Here is a 21,750-nt window from a genome sequence, read left to right as displayed (position 1 = left end):
TGAAGATTTATTTTATAAAGTAATAAGCTTATATCGTTTACAGACCTGTTTCAAATGTACTACTCACCTTCTGTGGATTCAGAACTTTAATGACTTGTGTGATGGTCCCTGTATTAAAGGCTGGGACAACGCTGCTGCTAGGAGACAGAAGCTGCAGCTGGAATGTCTACAGAGGAACAAAGGGGACTCTTGAGAACAAACAGCAGTGTTAGGTCAAAGATGTCAGCAAGTAAGAAGTTAGACAGCCAGCAGATGGGTCAAAAAACAGGTTTCTCTAAGTTTTGCCCAGTGCATACATTCCAGACACCTACCCATGATATATAAGCAAAACATCACTCACTCAATTCAAGTCTCTGGTTGTGGGAACATAAAGGTGCCACTTTCCTGTCTCTAGCTAAGGGAGCTCTAGACTCACTTCTCAAAAGGTAACCCTCCTTGTTCTGGAAACCCAGCTTAGTAGATCAACTGTGCAAGTAAAGATTGGATGCCTGTGGACTGAAACAAAGCCAAAAAGAACCTGAAAGAAAAGCTTTCCAGATACAATAAGCCAACATACTAGACCCTGACTATAGACCTTTATGTTTCTGTGGAACTTGATGACTAGGCCTCAGGGACTTGTTTTCTAAAACCTGAATAATGTGCATTATGCCAAGGTGTGCCAAGGTTTGCCCCTACAAGAGAAGTGAAGGAATGGCTTGAAAAGCCAGCTGTTACTATGTAAGTGGAAGATTCAGGGTTATTCCACCAGAGTCACAAGGCCCTAAAGAACAAGTACACACAAAACCAGCCCAAACAACAAAGACCAAGATAAGCCAAATATCTTTAATTTGTTGAGTATGGATAGGTTTTTATCTGTTTAAAGATGAAACAAGAAAGTGCTTTAAGCAAGCCAGGTCAGCCACATTGTAAAAAGCCTTCCCTGACTGACAGAGAAGCCCTTTTATAAATAAGCTCAAATATTAGAAAAGGAAAGAGTCACACAGGAAGCACAGACTTATTGTCTTGAGTCGCATTTATAATTCTACTCTCAAAATGAATTATGTAAGGTGAAAATGTCATTAAATATATTTCATTACATTTAAGATACTATCAACTATGATGCAAATAGTTATTTTATATAGCACCAAAAAAAGAACAAAAGCTTCCCATTAAACTATGACTAGGCACCAAGTTTATTAAACTATGACTAAGCACCGGGAGAGGTGATCCAACTCAGGGCCTCATACATTAGGCAAGTGCTCCATCTGAGCTCCATCCTCAGCTTTTAAGGTATCAAGTTCAAACTGCATGTCAATTTCAGAGACATTAAAAAATGAAAGCTACATAGTAGAATCTATAAAATGTAGCATCTTGAAACTCAAGATACACCAACAAAATACAGTGCCCGGTATAACACCCAAAGCAAAGCCATACAAAGGTGATGCTGCTAGGCGTCATCACTCTCTGCAAATGAGACAAAGACTGGCCAACGTCAGGGAGCACAGCGAGTACTAAGAGCAAAGCAAAACAGCTCTAGGATTTATTAGTGACATAACTATGTCATATAACTTTAAAACACATACGTTATACACAATCTAAAAATTATGAGCAAAGGTTAACAAAAATGAACAGAAACTACGATAAAGCATTGTCAGCTTCCAACTTCGTGTTGTACGAATGCCACGCTGCACGTGCCACACAAAGACTAAGTTAGGCTAAGACTAGCTTTAGTTAAACTAGTAAAGATTAGTTCAGTCTAAGGCAGGGCTTGGCAAATTACAGCCTAATATCTGTTTCTAGCATTCTACTGGAAAAGTCATACTTGCTCACTTATATATTGGCTACACCTTGATAGTGATCTTTCAGAGAAAACCTTTGTTCTCTGCCCATTCTAAACTTCATTAAAATTTTTTCAATATTCAAAAATGAATGTAAATATTCCTAAAAATTAAAACTTGTTAAAATTTAAAACACTTCAATTTACAAAATGGCCACTGTACCAATAGTAAACTGGAGGTTGAGGGGAAAGATTCACTCACCCAGGTATCATGACAGGAACTTTTCTGAGGCTGGAGGATGGCTCAGTGAGTGCTTGCACCAACACTGATGATGACCACAGTTCAAGACACAGAGCCCACAGGGCAGAAAGGGAGAACCACCTTCTGCATGTTGTCCTCCAGCCTCCACACACACTACGACATGTGCACCCACACACATACATGACAGCACATGACCAGACACATAAAATAAATAAATGTAACTTTAAAGGTTTAAAATATCTCTAGTTTTTTAAAAAATTTAATTCTAATCTAGTGACTAACTACCAAACAGTCCTTTATCTAAATTAACATTCAATTCTGTATTAAATTTTGTGGCTTTAGACCTTTGGCTATATTACTACACCTATGTCAACATTCAAGCATTAACTTACAACCTTGTAAAATTCAGTTCTCACTAATCCTAAGTTTTGGTTTACTTTAAAAAAAAAAAAGGCCGGGCGTGGTGTCGCACGCCTTTAATCCCAGCACTCGGGAGGCAGAGGCAGGTGGATTTCTGAGTTCGAGGCCAGCCTGGTCTACAGATTGAGTTCCAGGACAGCCAGGGCTATACAGAGAAACCCTGTCTCGGAGGAAAAAAAAAAAAAAAAAAAAAAAAAAAGGTCTTAACTATGTATGTAGCACTGGCAATCTAAAATTCACTACTTAGATAAGGCTGGCATTGAACTTTTGGCAATCCTCCTGCCTCTTTCTCCCAAGTGCTGAAATTAAAACCATGTGCCATCATATCCAGCTAAATTTCTTTCATTATCCTACCCGAAAGAGTATCTGTCACTGGGTCTAGAGTTACTGGGCCTGAATCACTGGGCTCAGTAGTTAAGAGCAACTGCTACTCTTCCAGAGGACCCAGGTTCAATTCCCAAAACCAACATCAGGCAATTCACAATCACCTATAAGTGCATCTCTAGGGGATCAGATGCCCTTTTCTGGCCTTGTTGGATATAGACAGACAGACAGACAGAATACATTTACAGAGACCCATCCAAATACATACATATTTTAAAGCATGTAACAAAGTAAAAGTATCGACTACAATGGCATGTTTTGATGACCTCAATGATTCTGTAACACTACTGACTTAAGTTAAATCTGAAATTTTAATCTCTAAACATTAAATATATTCTTCATCAAATGCATGGAACAATGTTAGCTAATTTTTAATCAAAATAAATAGGCAGAGAAGCCATTGTAATACCTTTGGTACTGCAGCCTGGAAAACAAAGTCCGTCATGTCTAGCTCTGTGCTGTTAGAGGCCTGTATCGTTATCACTGTTACGCTGGGGTTGGTGTTTGACCGTTCAAAGGTGAACTCTATCTTCAAGCCGTTCTTACTGTACGCTGTGATGGAGGGGATGCCTTGGAAATTACAAGAAGATCAGTCATATTGGAGGCAGGTAACAACAGAACAATCAGTACTCCTGTTGCTCAATAACCACAACTCAGTGCTCAAGTGAGGATGGGCATGGAAACTGTACCTGGAGCGATGTCATTGAAGAGAGGCTGTGAGGAAAGCCCATCCAACAAGAAGGGGGGCTGGGATATCTGTGGCACTGAGGCAGGGGTAGGAGCAGCAGCTGGAGCACCTAAAACAAATTCCAACAGAAAGTCAATTTCAGGGAAGCCCTGCAGTTACTTCAAACACAGGTCAAAGAAAGAGCCCCAACAATATACAAAAGCACAGACCAAACCAGAACAAAAAGTTCAGATGTTTTAACTTCTGTTCCCTAGAAATAACCATTAAGAAAAAAAAATGCCTTCAGTATCTTTTACCCCAAGATGTCTATCTACCCAAAAAGTAAATAACCCCAGACTGGCTCACCTGTCAGGGTGATGTCTCCTAGCAAGTCGAGAAGTTCTCCACCAGCTGATGCTGGTTTGCTTGTAGGTGCAGTTGGGATAACAGGTGTTATGTCATTTCCTCCCAACAAATCCAATAGATCATTGGCCTAAATAAGGAAATAATTATTCACGAGTTATTTGTCTAAAGTGTATTTAACAGTTTTTCTCCTCAATACTTAACATCAAGGACGGCAATTATCAAGCAATCAAAAAATACTAAAGGACAACAGCTAAGAAATAAGCTACAGAACTATAATATCACCAGTAGCCCCAGACAAGGACCTGGCTTGTGGGTTGTGGCCCTGAGGGTGGTGGTTTAGTCTCTAGGGGCGCTGGTTCTGTCTCTCCATTTGTCTGCACGATCTCCGAAGGGCCATTTGTGGTCACTTTTTCCATGACAGGCATTCTTTCAAGTAGGGCAGACCTAGAAGAATTTGCAGTGGTCAATTACATTCTAGGCAGTTAGCCTCCATACCCTACACAAAACAACCACTATTATCAGTTACTGTGAGGAAGCATCTCCCCTTCCCTCCCCACCCAACACACACACACACACACACACACACACACACACACACACACGCACGCACTCACATACACGCACTCACATACACGCACTCACATACACTCACGTAAACTGGAACAGAAGGTGTATTACAAGAATACATACATGACCTACATTCTCAATTGGATTAGAAACAGTCAAGAGTCTCTGAATAAATAAAATGTACATCTAAATCCCCAAACACAACTAAGACAAACGAAAGGTAACCCAGCAGGTATTAGCAGACTTCAATCAGGACTTAGGTATTATAGAACAGAAAGAAGAAAAAAAGCAAGGCACCAAAATGTTACAAATAATGGGATTTATGGGATTTGAATAAAATTATTTCTCTTGGGTCTGACAGTGGTGGTGCACACCTTGAGTCCAAGCACTGGGAGGCAGAGGCAGGCAGATATCTGAGTTTGGGGCCAGGCTGGTATATAGAGCAAGTTCCAGGACAACCAGGGTTATACAAAGAAACCATGTCTCAAGAAAGATAAAGAAAAAAAATTCTTTTGGAAAAAAACTCCAACTGCCTTTTAGCCAAATAAAATGGAAAATGATGCAAACTTTACATACAGAGGTAGAGGAGGGAGGTAGACTAAAAAACACATTGTTTTTTAATGATTTATTTTGAAGCAGGGTCTCACCATGTAATTCTGGCTGGCCTGGAACTCGCTCTGTACACCAGGCTGGCCTTAAACTCAGATCCACCTGCCTCTGCCTCCATCTGACTCAATACGTTTATTTCTTAGGAGGTTAGAAAGAAGAAAACATGGAGAAAAGCGGCCACTCAGTGAGAAGGAAGGAAATGCAGCACAAGCAACAAGTGTCCTTCAGGGACAAAAAGGACATGTCACTCAGGTGCCAGAGGTGGGTACAGCAAGGCTCTTGCTCACCTCATGTGGTCATACTTCTTAAAAAGTGCGTTGTACTCTACTGCCCTCTGCTGGAGCTCTACGTCGATGCTGCTCCCATAGATGGAAACCACTTTCTTAATTCGGCTGTGGGACAGATAATAGGATAAATGAAATCAATCATTCAAAACACAAAATTTATAAGGAGCAGTGAAGATGATCAAAACAGAGTTTCTTGGTTAAATTTCTGATTTCTCTATGTTTCCTTAATTCAAATTGTGTTTCAAGAACAACTATAATTCCCTTATCTCTATTCACTCATTTATCAATATTGTAATTGTAATGAGAAACTTCTACCTAGGTATTTATTCCCCATCCTCAAGCTTACTGGAGGTGTGGGAACACAGCTTACTGGTGCAGTGCTTGCCCAGCATGTGAGGACTGACGTCCAATCTCCTCATTGAGACCCTTGCAAACAAAAGCACCCATCACTTTGCCACAAAGAAATGGATATTGTCCAATTCTCTTTCTTAGTAACTTTGAAAATGAGGTTTTAGCATTAGCGTGCTCACTACAATCCTTGTAGCAATCTAAACACTAAATAATTACACTTCTCACAAAGCTATCTGGCTCATAGGTTGTGGCCACTTTGAAAATGAAACGGAAAAGTCCAGGAAAACTGACTCAAATCAATTTTTGCTCAAAATAGCACCAATTAAAACTCAAAAGATTTAAACACACACACACACCCCCCACAAAGACACTCACACAAATCTGGATTTTATTCCTACACCAACATCTTCGAATATAATAAACCAAGGCAGGCATAGTGCTGCACGCCTTTAATCCAGCACTGGGAGGCAAAAGCAGACAGATCTCTGAGTTTAAGGCCAGCCCAGTCTACAGAGAAAGTTCTAGAACTATCAGGGCTACATGGAGAAACCATTTCTCAAAAAACAAACAAACAAAAAAAGCCCAATAAACCACAAATGTTAGAAACTATACTATAAAACTATACTATAAAAATACTGCAAAATAATGCACAGTAGGGAGAGACAATGACAAAACAAAATACTGACACAAAAGAAAGATGAGCAATGAACTGATCATTCTGTGTGTGGTACTAAGTAAATTAAAACTCATTTGACTATTGTCTCTAGTTTTTTCCATTTCTTTTTTTCTAAGATTTTTATTTTATGTGTATGAGTGCCTTGTCTGAAAATATGTCTGCTCACCATGTATGTGCACTGCCTGAAGAGATTTGGAAGAGAATATTGGATCACTGGAACTAGAGTTACAGATGGCTGTTAACCACCATGTGGATGCTGGGAATTTAACTTGGGTCTTCTTCAAGAGTAGCAAGTGCTCTTAACTGCTGAGCCATCTCTCCAGCCCCATTTTTGTCTATTCTTGAAATTTTCTAAGATAAGGTTTTAAACTTCTCAGACGGAGTCCCATATAAACTAGCTTTAGCGTGAAGTTAGTCATAAAGTCAAGGATGATCATAGACACCTGATCTAGACCCTGGTTTTTGCAGTGCTTAAGATCAGCCCCGGGTCTTTGTATGTGTTAGGCAAATAAAATACCAAATGAGCTACAGAACAGGCTAGGGAGGTGGCTCAGTGGGTAAAGCGATTCCCATGCAAGCACTGAGTGTGACAGTATATAATCCTAGCGCTATAGAAGTGATCCCTTAGACATAGATTATTGATGCTTTGTGGCCAACTTGTCAAATAAGTGAGCTTCCAGTTAAGTAAGAAACCCTACCTCAAAAATTAAGGTGGAGAGTGATATTGAGGACACTCCATCACCCTTGGGAGTTACAGACCAACCTTGCAACTCTCCTTCCCTCAGTACTCACTTTACAGTACAGGTGAATCGGGTAGACAGCTTCATAATGGCAGTGAGAGCATAGCCTCTTGTCACAGAGGTGGACATATTAGAGATCAGGACACTTTCTAAAATATCCAGCACTTCATCTTCTGTCACCTGAGAGGAAGAAGATGCAACATGTAGCCAGTGACAACCGTGAGCTCAAGGTGCTGCCTCTCATGCAGTCCATGCTAAATTAGTCCACTGGTCAAAGCAGGTTTTTAAAAAGCCATTGTCAATTAAGAACAGGTTATGGCAGAAGGAAAGAGGCATACAGAACACAAAGAGTTCAAGGCTGTTGTCAAAACCCTCTCAAAAGCCAACTCTTCCATAAGCAAATGGAAATGAACACAGCTGCCTTAACTGCCCAGAGTGGGAGAAACCAGAGCCACATTTGCAATGGAGAAGAGACATCAGTGGTCATGTTTTTGTGTTGGATAGTGGGGACTGAACCCAGCACTAATCCAGAACTCCATAACCCTACTATATTCCCCAGACCTGCTAAAATGGATTTAAATCCACACAACCCAAGATCCTGCATGTTCTAAGTGCCACATGTCTAAAACAATCCAGATATGATTTCTGTAAAAAGCTTCCAAGAATCAATTCCAACTCCCCATTAAACATTGCTCCATTATCAAAAACACATTCTCATTACCTCCTTAGCTAAGAATATCAAGAGATACCTGAATAGGCTCTTCCTCTTCACACTGGCCAGACACAAGAAGATCGCCATATTCACCTATACACCACGCAGCCACTTGTACCAAGGGTTGCTGCCAAAACAAAGTCAAGGCCTTCAATCTTCCCAGAAAATTCCTTGTTGTGCATGTGTTTCTATATGTGCATGTTTATATATGTGCAGGTAGGTATACATGTATCTGAGTGTGTTTGTATATATTGGTTTAAGTGTGTGTACATAGACATGGCTGAAAGTAGAGGCCAGAAATCAACCTCTTTCTGTTGCTTCTCAGATGTTGACCGCCTTTTTTTCTTATATGTGTATGCATGTAAACTCGTGTGTGGGTTTATGTGCATATGTGCACATGTGGAAGTAGAGGCCTGAGGCTGACATCTTCACTCCATCTCCACATTATTCATTGAGGCAGGGTCTCTCTCTCTCTACTGAACAGACAATGTGAGTGTGAGAACCACAGGTAGACAGGCATACGTAAGCACGTCTATGTTCTTTTGTTGGTGCTGGTGACCCCATTTTTTGCCTTTCATGTTTGTTCTGGTGACCCCAACTATAGTTTTCAAGATGTCTGCTTGTACAGACAGAGCCTTATCCACTTAGCAATGTCTGCAGTCTCAGCCACAGTTTTTGTTCAACTCTTTTAGAGACAGGAACCCTCACTGGCCTGTCTTCACCAATCAGGCTAGGCTGGCTGGCCAGAAAGCCACGGGAATTCACCTGTCTCCTGCTCACCAGCACTAGGATTACACATGTGCCTTAAAAGGGGGGTGGGGGCTAGAGATATGGCTCAGCGGTTAAGAGCACTGACTGCTCTTCCAAAGGCCCTGAGTTCAAATTCCACAACCACATAGTGGCTCACAACCATCTATAATGAGATCTGATGCCCTCTTCTGGTGCGTCTGAAGACAGCTACAATGTACTTATGTACAATAAAAAATAAATCTTTTTTTAAAAAAAGAGGTGTGTGTGGGGGGGTGGGTAGTAGGGGTGGTGGGTGACACGTGCCCTTTATAATCCTAGCATCCAGAAGGCAGAAGCAGGCAGATCTTTATAAACTTGAGAACAGACTGGTCTATACAGTGAGTTCCAAGCTAGTCAGGGACACATAGTAAGATCTTGTGTCACAGAACTTAATAAATGATAAAAATAATAAAAAAAGAACCAAGGGTACAAGGTATTAAAACTCAGGTCCTCATTGCTTGCGGAGTCCAGAAACTTTAATGGCTAAGCTACTGTCCAGGCCCAAAAAAATATTTAATGTAAATTACGTATCATCAATTGTAAAGTTCAAAACAGATCATATGTCTCAGTGTTAGTGATGTAAGAAGAAAATCAGAGCATTCTTCCCAAGAAGAAACCGAAAATGAAGCACTTACTTGAGAATAGTCACCGAGAATCGCCTTGTACAGGCGCTGGACGGTGTAAGCGTGCATCTCCACACTGTTGGTTATTAACTGAATCAAGTTAGGAACTGCATCATCGCGAACATAACTTCCTGCCTAAAAGGAAACAGGAACAGTTAGTTACTAAAGACCACATAAGCAGTGTGGGTAAGCGCAGGCGATCAGGTTTGCCAATTGTGTTCTGAAAAGACTACACAAAACCAAACAAACAAAAAGCAAACACAGGGTAATTCTAACCAACAGGTCTACAAACAGCCCAAGCCTCAAAGTCTGGCTAAAATAGTTTAAGCTTTTCAATTCTAACAAATTCTAACACACACACACATACACACACACACACACATACACACACACACACACACACATACATACACACACACACACACACACACACACACAAATTGACAGTCAAAATCAAAACACAATATTTCACATTTCCAAGGATAACATTTTTTTTCTACTTAGGTTAAGACCCTGAAATTTCAAAACCGCATTCTTTGTGAACCACTTCTGCTCTCCACAACCCCCCAACATTATTAAAACCCCATGAGCAAGCTTCAGCACTTACTCTAGGGAAAGCAATGACAGGCCTCCTGTGCACAGAGCCAAAGGACGGGTCTATTTTGTTCTGTTCTGTTATTTTCTTTTGTTTTAAGCATTACGTGCAAATATAGGGCTCTCACCAAGGCCAGGCAAACATCATTACTATACCATACCCCAGCACAGCATAGGAATGTCAAAAATCAGCTTATCTAAGTATCACACTGCCATTAAAAACTAGTACTCACTGATATTATACAATCAATCAATCAATAAACAAACGGTGGGGAAGGGAATAGTTTGCATTTATTATTCATGCACTGATCCACTGATTTTGGCATGGCACCTGGGATTGAAAACAGTCTTGTAAATGCTACATAAGCACTCACTGAACCTTCTCTTCAGTTGCCTTCCCTACCAATTACTCGTGTACTTTGCTTGCATGGGTGTCTACATGTGTGTCTGGTATCCATAAGGTCAAGACAGGGCATTGGATCCCCTGGGACTGGAGTTACAGTTGGTTGTAAGCCAGTTGATGCTGGAAACCAAATCTGGGCCTTCTGTAAGAGCAAAAGGTGCTCTTAGTCTCGCCAGCACCAACCCCACCTCCACCCTCTTCTTACTGGCGTGCTTGTGTCTATGTGTGGATGGATGTGCACACATACTGAAGCCAGAGGTTGACATCTGGTATCTTCCTCAGTCACTCAGTCACTCTCTACTTACAGGAACTATCACTGATTCAGGAGCTTCCGATTCAGCTGAGCTGGCTGGCCAGCAAGCTCCAAGAATCTGTCTTTGCCTGCACAACACTGGAACTACAGGAATGTTCCACTACACCCAACCTTTTCTTTACATGGACTGGGAATCAAACTCAGGCCTGCAAATTGTTCAGCAAGTGTTTCACTAAATGAGCCATCTCTGCAGCCCTGACTTTCATTTTGAAGTACAGTCTCACCACCTTGGCAGGACCTGAACTTTCAGCCTCCTGCATAGCTTGTACTACAGGCTTAAAGCTGCAAGGAACCCCACCCCTGATTAGTAAGCCTGTTATCTTTAATATTTTAATATTCTCCCAACATCTGCAGCTACAACAAAGCAAAGCCACTTAACCTATGGGGAAGATAAGTTCCAGGCAGTTAGAATGCTATAACTAGCCACTTGTGACATAGAGTGGGGATCCCAGCCAAAATCACTCGACTGCAGGAAACAACAGCAGAGCTGACTTACAAGACACTAGCCAGACCTAACCCTGTGCATTCTGGAAGGGCTGGTATCACAAGCAACCAGAATGCCCACTCAACACGAAGAAAAATGGTCAAAAAGAAAGTGGGAAGCTAAAAAGATCTATAATATGGCTTAAATATTTACATACTCCCGTGTACAGCACTTTCAAAAAGAGAAAGTATCACAATTTGAGAAACTAACTACTTCATCCAACAAAAAACAACTTTTCAAATTCACACTGAACCAAAAACCCCACATTTTTGGCTATTAAAAAAAAAAGCTTACTGCATTTTCAAGAATAAAAATCATTTATATAAGCTGGACAGAGGGGCAACAGCACAGTGAGGGCTCTGAGGTTTAGGCCCTAGACCAGAAACTAACTGCATCTGTCTCTGAAGACAATCAAGAACCATGTGACAGAAGTATAGTTCTTAAACCTTCTGGTGGGAAAAGCTCACAGCAAGAGCTGTCTCTAGGCAGAGCCAGGGAAAGAGTGAGGGGTGGGGCACATGTGGCACTGACACCTTAACATTAATAGCCTGTCTGCAATGCCCCCAGTAGGGTGGCTGTCAGTATCTGTAAGACGCTAGGACCTGTTGGAAGGCAGCAGCTAGATTCTAATGTCATATTCTCACAGGGCTAAGGAAAAAATGTCACATGGCCATCATAAGAATGAGTGTTCTAAATTATCAAGACTTTGTTAGAATATGCTTAATCCCTATTATCAATCCATTTATCAACTTTCAGTCTTTGTCTTAGGGTTTTACTGCTGTGAACAGACACCATGACCAAGGCAACTTTTAATTGGGGCTGGCTTACAGGTTCAGAGGTTCAGTACATTATCAAGGCAGGGGCATGGCAGCATCCAGGCAGGCATGGTGCAGGCAGAGCTGAGAGTTCTACATCTTCATCTGAAGGCTGCTAGTGGAAGACTGGCTTCCAGGCAGCTAGGAGTAGGGTCTTAAAGCCCACACCCACAGTTCCATACCTAACTCCAACAAGGCCACACCTCCAAATACCTCCAATCCCTGGGCCAGGCGTATACAAACCATCATAATCTCCTAGGAAATTAACTAAATTTGCTAAATAAAAACCAGCTTATCCTAGAAAATTCCCTACCAAATTCTGTTGATGTTCTGTTTGTCAAATGGCAGGGTCTTATACTACAGTCTAAGCCAGCCTTAAACTTACTCTATAGCCCAGGCTAGCTTTGAAATCCTGGAGGTCCTTTTCCTTAAGACTCCTTAAGTGCTTATAAGCCACCATGTCCAGAAATAAATGCATCTACATCATCATAACTTACTGAACCAATTCTCATTTATGCACTAACAATTGTGTCCAGTTGGCCTCTATTATAAAACAAGATTGAAACTTTTTGTTTTGTTTTTCCAAACAAGGTTTATCTGTGTAGCCTTGGCTATCCTGGAATTCGCTCTATAGACCAGGAAAGCTTTGAACTCAGAGATCCACAGCTTCTATCTGGGATTAAAGATGTGTACCACCAACACCCAGCAAGATGAACATTTTTACATTCATATTTTTCTACACTTGTCTTTTTTATTTTCCTAAGCTAAAACCTAAAAGATTGTATCAATGCAGCAAAAGGTACAACCTAACACTTTAATTGCAGACTTCCATACTGTACTCTGAAAAGATAACACAATTTATTACACTATCAAGTAAACAGTGGGGCCTGCTTCTCCATTGTTTCAAGTGTTAATTACACATTTCTATATGTTATATGTATATGAGCTTGTGTGCTGTGGCATGAATATGTAGGTCAGAGGACAATTTTTGAAAGTCAGTCCTCTTCTTCCAACATGAGCACTCCAGGGATTAGACTCAGTCACCAGGACTGATGGCAGTCACTTCTACCTGTTCATATTCTTTAACTAATACTAGAAATTGGGTTTAGAAAGTATAATAGAAGCCTAGTGGGTTGCCCACACCTGTCCTGCTGAACAACACAGGACAGCTTGTCTGTTTCTGAGACAGATCTTGTCTCAAAAACAAGATGGCTGGAGAGATGGTTCAGCTACTAAGGCTGAGGCTTCCAAGCTAAAGGAGAAAGTATGAAGACAGGGGCATCCCTATTATCACAGCACTCAGGAGGTAGATGATAGAAGATTAAGAGTTCAAAGTCAGCCCTGGCTGCACAGCCAGTTCTCTTCCAGCCTGAGCTCCATGAGGACTCTCAGAGGAGAAAGCACAACAGAATTAATAATGATACTTTGTTTCTACTTTTCCTATTATTTCTTTAACTGTAAAAGTGTTTTTCATGTGTTAAACACTTCTTTCTTTTTGTGAACTACCAATTCAAATGCCAATCACTGGTCACTGGATTTTCCCATTTTATTTACATATTAAAGGTATCAATATGCTGTTGTGTTGCGATGTTTTCCCTGCTTAGTTCCTAGATCTGCTGGTTTATGAGTTTCTAACTTTAAATGCAGTATTTCCTTTATGGTATCAATTTCTAGTAACATCATGTCAGACAGTACATCTTCTTGCTCGACCACCACACTCTATTAACTAGTTAAAACAGAAAACAAACAGACATCCTCAAATCTGAGAAGAATGCCAAAGAAAAGAAAACATCTGAAACAGGAACTGTAAAATAAATGTAGTCATTCAAACCTCGCAACAACTGCATAGAGGACAGAACTCCAAGTCTGAGCCCTTGCCTAGCATGTGTAAGGCCCTGGGTTTGATCCCTGGCACTACAAGGAAAAAATAATCTGCAACCCCTTTCTACCTTATTCAAAATAAATCCAACACTTAGTAATCTCTGTATAATGGCACGTGTTAGGACTCTGAAATAAAACTACCCACTGCCTCTCTCCACTTCCTGGTTTCAATGTCTTTCCATTGCTTTCCAAGCAGCCCAAGCTTGCTACCCCAGAATGTCTCACCTACCATTCCCTTTGATTAGGACACACTTGAGATATCTCCATGACCTTCTCCTCCTTCCACGAAGCCCATTTCTCAAATTTTACCTTCTCTAACCAAAGTATAAAACACTTGACTTAAGTGCCTTATGCACCAGCATCCATCCAAACCTGACATTATGCTAGGTTAGCCTAGCCAACACAGTGAAACCCATATTTTGTCAATTTAACAAAAACTACAGTCACTTGGAAGGAGGGACCCTCAACTGAATAATTGTCTCTAACAGATTAGCCTGTGGGGCATTTTCTTGATTAATGACTGATTTGGGAGGCAAGGGCTCTGTGTGTGGTTGTGGAGGGGGGTGTTGGATGTGCTCAGCTCACTGAGAGTGTTGTCACCCCTGTGCAGGTGGTCCTAAGTTTTATAAGAATGTAAGCTCAGCAAGCCATGGGGGAACAAGCAGCATTTCCTGTTTCAATTTCTGCCTCTAGGTTCCTGCCTTGGCTTCTGTGATGAACTGTAGCTTCTAAGCTTCAAACACTTTCCTCTCAAGTTGTCAGTGTTTTTATCAAAGCAAGACCAGGACAGTTACATAATTTCCAATCTCCTCTATGAGAGTAGGGGTTTCATCTGCCTCATTTCTAGGTACATTCACTATATAGTCTGCTTTAAAAAGCTACATACCGTTGTCAAGACACGCATAATTGTATCTATATGCCACCGTTTGGAAGGTGCGTACCTGAGAAAATAAGGTGAAAACACTGAAATTAATAAACTGCACTATACCCAGTGACTTTCAAAAGCTCTGTTCTACAATCTTTTCTAGGTCTTCTAGTAAAATTATTCTATTTGAAGACATTACACTATAAAACCTAGGAGAAACCATCATTTCAACAAAGCATCAAATATAATCAAACTCACATTTCCCACAATATTACAATAGGAGTAATGTGCCGATAACATGGGACTTTGCCACAGTTTCTCAGACGACAAATCACATTGTCAGGAAAGAAGAAGGCAACTGAGGAGGGCTAAGGAGAAAGCTCAGCAGATCTGGTCCTGAGTCAGAATCCTGAGAACCAGAGTCACAGTGTAGGACTCACATGAATGCAGTGTGGAGGGTTGGCAACAGGGACTATCCAGAGCAAGCTGGATGAGAGGCTCAGCCAAATTACAGAGCCCTGGGTTTCACTGAGAACCCAGCAATAATGAAGGTGAAAGAGCAACTGAGAACATCAATCTTGCACCTCTACATGCATGTGTGTCAACACCCCACAGCAACCCTACTAGTGAGAAGCACTGTGTAAATTGGATTTTACACATGGCTTTAATTCAGATGTTTTTCTGTCTCTTCATAATAGGTGTGAGGCTGAGAATGGATACAGAGGGAAAGTATATTGTTTGTTCTCATCTTTTTTCAACATTGGCTACAATTACTTCTAATTCAGTGCTAGAAATCAATGCTATGTGTCTTAAACATGTCTACAGCGTCTCTTGGCACCATGTTTTAAAGATGCTTTTAGGACGTTCCAAGCACCTTCTACCAATGAAAATAAAAATTAAATCTTACTTTTCTGCAGCAAGGAAGATTCCAGATGCACAATCAGCTTTAAATTCTGGCTCACAGGAATCCAGAAAATAAAGTAATTCTTTCATCATGCCTCGGATATTATTCCCATTCACCAGGGCAAAACTCAGTTCCATTGCACGTCTTGCAGAGAGGAAAAAACATATTGATGGTGGGAATGTAACAAATACTCAGGTATTTTCCCTATATACCAAAAGCAGTGGCATAAACATCTGTACAGTCTGTGATTGCACTCTTTACAAGCCAGATAAGCATGAAAATGTATTCCTATGACAGCTCTTACTGTGAGTGTTAACCCAATACTCTCCTCCAGGAATCCTTGAGAGAACCTGGGCATGGTGGCACACGTCCACACAGCCACTTATATCTCCATGCTCTTGGGAGGCGGAGGCAGGTCAGAAGTCAATGGCATTCTCAGCTACACAGCTAGAAAAAGATCAGCCTAAGCTACATGAGACCCTTCCCCATGAATGAATAAATAAATTATCAATCAGTCAATCAATCAATATGAGACGAATGAATAACAAAGAACACCAATAAAAAACATAGGCAAAGTCTAATAACTATAGTTCTTTAGTCTATTCTAAGACTTAGAATTCTCAAAAAGAAGCATAAAGCTATTACCCAATGAAAATGTCTCTGTATTATTTCTCTAAAAATGTATTTGTTTATGATATTCTACTTGCACTCCAAATACAACATAACTTTGCTTACATCAAACAGTATCATAGGACTGGGGATGTAGCCTAGGTGTTAAGTGTGCCTGCCTGTCATGTTCAAAGCCCTGGGTTCCACACTCTGCAGTGAAGAAACTGAGCAAGTGGGCCATATCTATACTCCCAGCACTAAGAAGGTAAAGGCAGAGAGATAAGAAATTCACAATCATTTTCAGCTACATAGTATCTTTAATACCAGCCTGGATTACACCAGACCCCTGTCTCAAAAGGGGAGAGCATAATTAAAAGTAATAAAAATTAATGTTTTGTTTTGTTTTGTTTTGTTTCGAGACAGGGTTTCTCTGTGTAGCCCTGACTGTCCTGGAACTCACTTTGTAGACCAGGCTGGCCTCGAACTCAGAAATTCACCTGCCTCCGCCTCCCAAGTGCTGGGATTAAAGGTGTGCGCCACCACCACCCAGCATAAAAATAAATCTTAAATACACTGGTTATGGGACTAGAGAGAGAGCTCAGCCATTAAGAGCTCAGGTCCTCAGGCAGCTCACAACCACCTCTAACTCCAACTCCAGGAAAATCCAAAGTCTCTTACTTCTGAGGGCACCTCACAAGCACATGTCTATACACACACACATAAATGTACCAATGTAAAAGTAATAAAAACTGCTAGGTGTGGTAGTCCATGCTTTTAATCCCAACACTCAGGAGGCAGAAGCAGGTGGATCTCTGTAATTCCAGCACGTAAGAGGCAGAAGCAGAAAGATCATCACAAGTTTAAGGCCAACATGGTCTACATAATGACTTCCATATCTCCCAGGACTACTACATAGAGAGATCTAGTCCCCAAAACATGAATGGGACACCAACAGACATGCTAATGTGAAAGAAAGCACACAAGGCCTCAACCATAAACAAAGGACTAAGAAATGCTGAGAGCCGGGAAAAATACTCTTCCCGAGTAAGACACACATACACACCTAGCCATAATTCAAGAGAAAGAGACTATACATTTTAATGAGAGCATATATATACAAGTAGCATTATACAGACTGAACAGGTTATATGTATATATTTAGGAGACAGGGACAGACAGACAGACAGACAGACAGACAGACAGACAGAGAGTTGTATGTGTATATACAGCAATGGGGTATGCAAGGGGTTGGAGAAAAGAAATGATGTAATTATATATAATATCAAAAATAATTATTTTGAAAAAGGTATAGTATAGTAAAAACAAACTTAACAGGAAACTGACCATTAAAGGGGAGGGTGGGGGAAACACCTATAAGATCAAATAAAAGTTTCTTTAGATGCCTATTAAGTTTGTTAATAAAGGCAAAGATAAAAATATTTAACATACAAAACTCCATATACATTTTTTCATATTTGGTCAAAATTTTCAAATAATTTTCATAACCAGAATAATGAATGGTACATGCTTATAATCCTAGTCTTAGGAGCTGGAGACATGAGAATCAGGAGTTCAAAATCAACCTCAGCTACTCAGAAAATTCTGAGACCGTCTAGTGGAGGTAGTAAATACTAAACATACTCTGCGTTTCAAAACTAACAATTAGGTTAAGTACATGATAACATATTAACTAATACACACAACAGCAATTCAACCCTCAACCCTCAATGATATAATCATTCCCATGAGAAGTTAAGATAGTTTTAATATATATAAATTCAGTTTAGTATTTTGTAAACCTCTGAAACTGGGTGGCCCTCTACCTACATTTTACATCAGAGGCAACAGTGTAATGAAAAGGTAGGGAAAATGTTAGGTGTGGAGTCACAATGAGAAACAGCTCTGGCTTGAGGATCAGCTCTTATTGTTGCATCTTCTGTCAAATACCCTAGCCCAACGAAAATAAGAGAAAGAAGGTCTGACTTCTATTTCTAGAATTGCCCTTTTCAAGGGTTAAAGTTTAAGGGTCAAAGTTTCAAGGGTTATAGTCACCTGATCATTTGATGACTATAATTTAATGAGTCTATTAATCAGGCACAGAACTTACTTGCTTCTTAATGACTTACTGTGAGAACTAACTAAGAAGGAAGGTGCCATAAAACCCTTTTCCAAAGCTCTTTTAAAAGCTAGTAGTATTAGTGCTCGCAGCACATATACTAAAAATTGGAACGATACAGAGAAGATTAGCATGGCCCCTGCGTAGGGATGACACACAAATTCGTGAAGCGTTCCATATTTTTGACACCATTGCATACACTAGCAAGTGTTTGCTGAAAGGACCCTGATATAGCTGTCTCTTGTGAGACTAGGCCAGGGCCTAGCAAACACAGAAGTGGATGCTCACAGTCAACTATTAGATGGACCACAGGGCCCCCAATGGAGGAGCTAGAGAACGTATCCAAGGAGCTAAAGAGATCTGCAACCCTGTAGGTGCCACATTATGAACTAACCAGTACCCCGGAGCTCTTGACTCTAGCTGCATATGTATCAAAAGATGGCCTAGTCGGCCATCACTGCAAAGAGATGCCCATTGGACAGGCAAACTTTATATGCCCCAGTACAGGGGAACGCCAGGGCCAAAATATGGGAATGGGTGGGTAGGGGAGTTGGGGGGGGGGGGAGGACTTTTGGGATAGCATTGGAAATGTAATTGAGGAAAATACGTAATTAAAAAAAAAAGCTAGTATTAATATCAACTAACTGGACCACTCAGAGTTCACAGGGACTAAACCACCAACCAAAGATTATACATGGAGGGAGCCAGGACTCCAGATACATATGTAGCAGATGATAGCCTTATCTGACATCAATGAGAAGGGAGGGAGGCATGAGGCCCCAGCACAGGGGGTGCTGAGGGGTGAGGTGGGAGTGGGTGAATGGGTGGAGGAGCGCCCTCATAGAGGCAAAGGGGGCATAGGAGAGGGGGTGGTAGAGGGGTAATCCAGAGGGGAATATCATAAGAGCTGGTATTACTAAAGCAGTCATGGTAGTGCACACCTTTAATCCTAGTAATTGGGAGGCAAAGCCAGGCGAATCTCTGAGTTTAAGGTCAGTCTGGCCTACAAAAAGAGAGTTACAGGACAGCCAGGGCTAATACACAGAGAAACTGTGTCTCAAAATACAAAAACAAAACCAAAACAAAAAAAGCTGGTATTACTAATTCTAGGTCTTATCTGTAGATTGTTCAAGCACTTAGCATTTGTTCTGTGTACATAAATGTTTGTTGACTAAATGACTTCAAAGATCACTTTAAATCTCCTTTGTCTTGAATTTGAACACAGTAAACGTTCACTAAAGCAAACTATAAATTCCACACTTCTATGAGAAGAACTGCCAGATTCCACTCAACAGAGAGATTTATGACATTTGAGAGTGACAACTGCCTACAGTCATGTCTCCATGGAGATTTTCTCACACTTGCCTCTGGGATCATGAGGTGCTGTGAAAACGTGCACTGTCAGCAATGTGAGTGTCAGCACAGTGGGAAAACACTTAGCCGATGGATCACTCCTTACTTCATCCTCCAGCACACGTAACACAGCACCTCTGCTAAGGAAACACTGGCCCAGTACACTGCGCCAATTATTTTACCTAAGAACCAAGAGCACTCTCAGTGCACAATTCAGTATTTCCCACGGGTCTCTATAACTGGAACTCCTTTCTGAACACAGGGACTAAATACCTAAAAGCTTGGCTCTCAAAATTTCAACAAACTATCAAATTGGTAGAGGACAGACACAGCCTTATCAAAAATCTGTTCCACTTACCAGGCTGGAGAGAGACTCTCTTTCTTACCTTTTTATGGAGACATCCAGATCTTTCAGACAGTCCACAATTGTGCTTCTATGCCTCTGTACAGCGTTATGATCTGTCTGCACAGTCTTCAACAGAGATGTCAGAGCAACATATCTGCACAGAACAATGTTTCATAATAAATAAGCTAAAATGTAAAACTCAAGGAAGTTTTCCCTCTGTCTGAATAATAACAAAGCTGTCCAACAGATGAGGAGATGCACACATCTGAAAGTATGTCAAGGTGAGCACAGAGCTAGTGACTAGGAAGTAGCATCATTATGGCAACAGGAGCAGAAACGACAGTTGGGACAAGTGGGGAGTCTTTGGAACTAGCCTTGCTTTCACAGCATCCATTCAAACTTCTTGTTTTGGGGGTTTTGCTTTTGTTTTTGGTTTTTCGAGACAGGGTTTCTCTGTATAGCCCTGGCTGTCCTGGAACTCACTCTGTAGACCAGGCTGGCCTCGAACTCAGAAATCCGCCTGCCTCTGCCTCCCAAGAGCTGGGATTAAAGGCGTGCGCCACCGCCACCCACCACCCCCACCCCAGGCCCTATTCAAACTTCTAACAGTAACTGACTAAATCTTCCCAAGAAAAAAATACAGTATATATGCTTTTTCACACTGCCTTACCCACAATGTACAAAAGGAAATTACTTTAATTTCATCATTTAAATGTTTTCTGCTCTTTTTTAATACCAATACCAAAAACTGCTCCTATCTATTTATAAGAACTTGAATTTAAAGCTGGGCATGGTGGTGCCTGCCTTTAATACCAACACTTAGGAGGCAGAGGCAGGTGGATCTCTAAGTTCAAGGCCAGCCTAGTCTGCAAATTGAGTTCCAGAACAACCAGGACTACATGGAAAAATCCTGTTTCAAAACTGTCACCACTACCACCTCCACCAAAGCAATGTAATTAAGTAACTGCTACAAAGACCCTGTGGTTCAGAAAGCCTAAAATGTTTACCATTTGGCCCTTTATATGATGTTTGCCCTTAACTTATAAATTAAACATTAAGCCACAAAGAAAATCCTCAAATTATTTACAAAACAGCAATTTTAAGACTAAACTAAAACTAAAATTTCTTACTTCAAATTCTAGATCACACAATACATAATATACATATATATATATATATATATATATATATATATAAAATCTTGAGCAAAGCCACTCTGTAAAATACTAATTTTTATAATATAAAATATATGAAAAAATTTTCAGTTGACTTACCTAATATTTTTGTCATTGTTCAATAAGAATCGACCAAGAATATTTATGGCTAGAACCTAAAGAGAAATAGCATACATTTGTTTTTGTTTTTTTTTTAATCTATAAAAATGATATATTTATATTGTTTTCTTAATCTAAAGAATAAATTTCTGGCCTCTGGGTAGAAGCTCCCTAAAGATGGCAGCTGGTTATCTATAAATTGTTAGCAAAAGGAGAAGTTATCTAAAGGCATTCTTAAAATCGTGTTTCATTTCAGAGGCCAGAAAGATGGCTCAACAGATATATAAAGGTGCCTGCCACAGCCTGAAGACCTGAGTTCCAGTACCCACATAATAGAAGGACAGAATCCATTCCCTCAAATTGTTCTCTGACCGCCATGTGTGTAGAACAGTATGTATGCATGTGCACACGTACAAAATAAATTATTTTTAAAAACCACATTCAGTTTCAGCAGTAATTACCAAAATAACTGGAGGGTATAATGAAAGTATACCCCATTTTTGGAATGCCGCCTAATGCTAGAAGGACAATAAAATCAACAATGACCTTGAACCTAAGAGAAATGCATACTCCAGCAGCACATA

The 21,750-nt window shown here is 40.5% G+C and overlaps 1 protein-coding gene, 1 long non-coding RNA gene and 2 other non-coding genes across 7 annotated transcripts in view; 2 read left to right on the top strand and 2 right to left on the bottom strand.

Moving 5' to 3' along the window:
* The window catches only part of Gm17344, a 31,164-nt gene extending 9,566 nt beyond the window's left edge, over positions 1–21,598 (top strand). For 2 of the 3 annotated variants that reach the window (XR_003947454.1, XR_003947452.1), the window contains exon 3: positions 5,175–6,431. This is a non-coding gene — a long non-coding RNA (predicted gene, 17344). Of the gene's footprint in view, positions 1–5,174; positions 6,432–21,422 lie in introns of those variants that run through there. The other variant, XR_003947453.1, reaches the window with a different exon arrangement.
* The window catches only part of Ap1g1 (adaptor protein complex AP-1, gamma 1 subunit), an 85,628-nt gene that overhangs the window by 5,246 nt on the left and 58,632 nt on the right, over positions 1–21,750 (bottom strand). For both annotated transcript variants that reach the window (NM_009677.6, NM_001301211.1), the window contains 13 exons: positions 21,167–21,222; positions 19,933–20,046; positions 15,472–15,612; positions 14,586–14,640; positions 9,222–9,344; positions 7,835–7,924; positions 7,138–7,265; positions 5,319–5,423; positions 4,158–4,299; positions 3,856–3,982; positions 3,512–3,619; positions 3,232–3,392; positions 68–166 (listed from right to left, as the gene is read on the bottom strand). In NM_009677.6, the coding sequence (NP_033807.2) occupies positions 68–166; positions 3,232–3,392; positions 3,512–3,619; positions 3,856–3,982; positions 4,158–4,299; positions 5,319–5,423; positions 7,138–7,265; positions 7,835–7,924; positions 9,222–9,344; positions 14,586–14,640; positions 15,472–15,612; positions 19,933–20,046; positions 21,167–21,222 (1,449 nt within the window). The remainder of the gene's footprint in view (positions 1–67; positions 167–3,231; positions 3,393–3,511; positions 3,620–3,855; positions 3,983–4,157; positions 4,300–5,318; positions 5,424–7,137; positions 7,266–7,834; positions 7,925–9,221; positions 9,345–14,585; positions 14,641–15,471; positions 15,613–19,932; positions 20,047–21,166; positions 21,223–21,750) is intronic.
* On the top strand, positions 18,276–18,377 carry Gm25321. The gene has a single exon (XR_003947644.1). It is a non-coding gene; the product is annotated as a U6 spliceosomal RNA (small nuclear RNA).
* On the bottom strand, positions 19,590–19,653 carry Snord71 (small nucleolar RNA, C/D box 71). Its single transcript, NR_028532.1, has one exon. It is a non-coding gene; the product is annotated as a small nucleolar RNA, C/D box 71 (small nucleolar RNA).

Source organism: Mus musculus, chromosome 8, assembly GCF_000001635.26.
Source record: "Mus musculus strain C57BL/6J chromosome 8, GRCm38.p6 C57BL/6J".
NCBI lineage: Eukaryota > Metazoa > Chordata > Mammalia > Rodentia > Muridae > Mus > Mus musculus.
The sequence above is the reverse complement of the archived record's forward strand: the minus strand, read 5'-3'. Positions and strand labels throughout refer to the sequence as shown.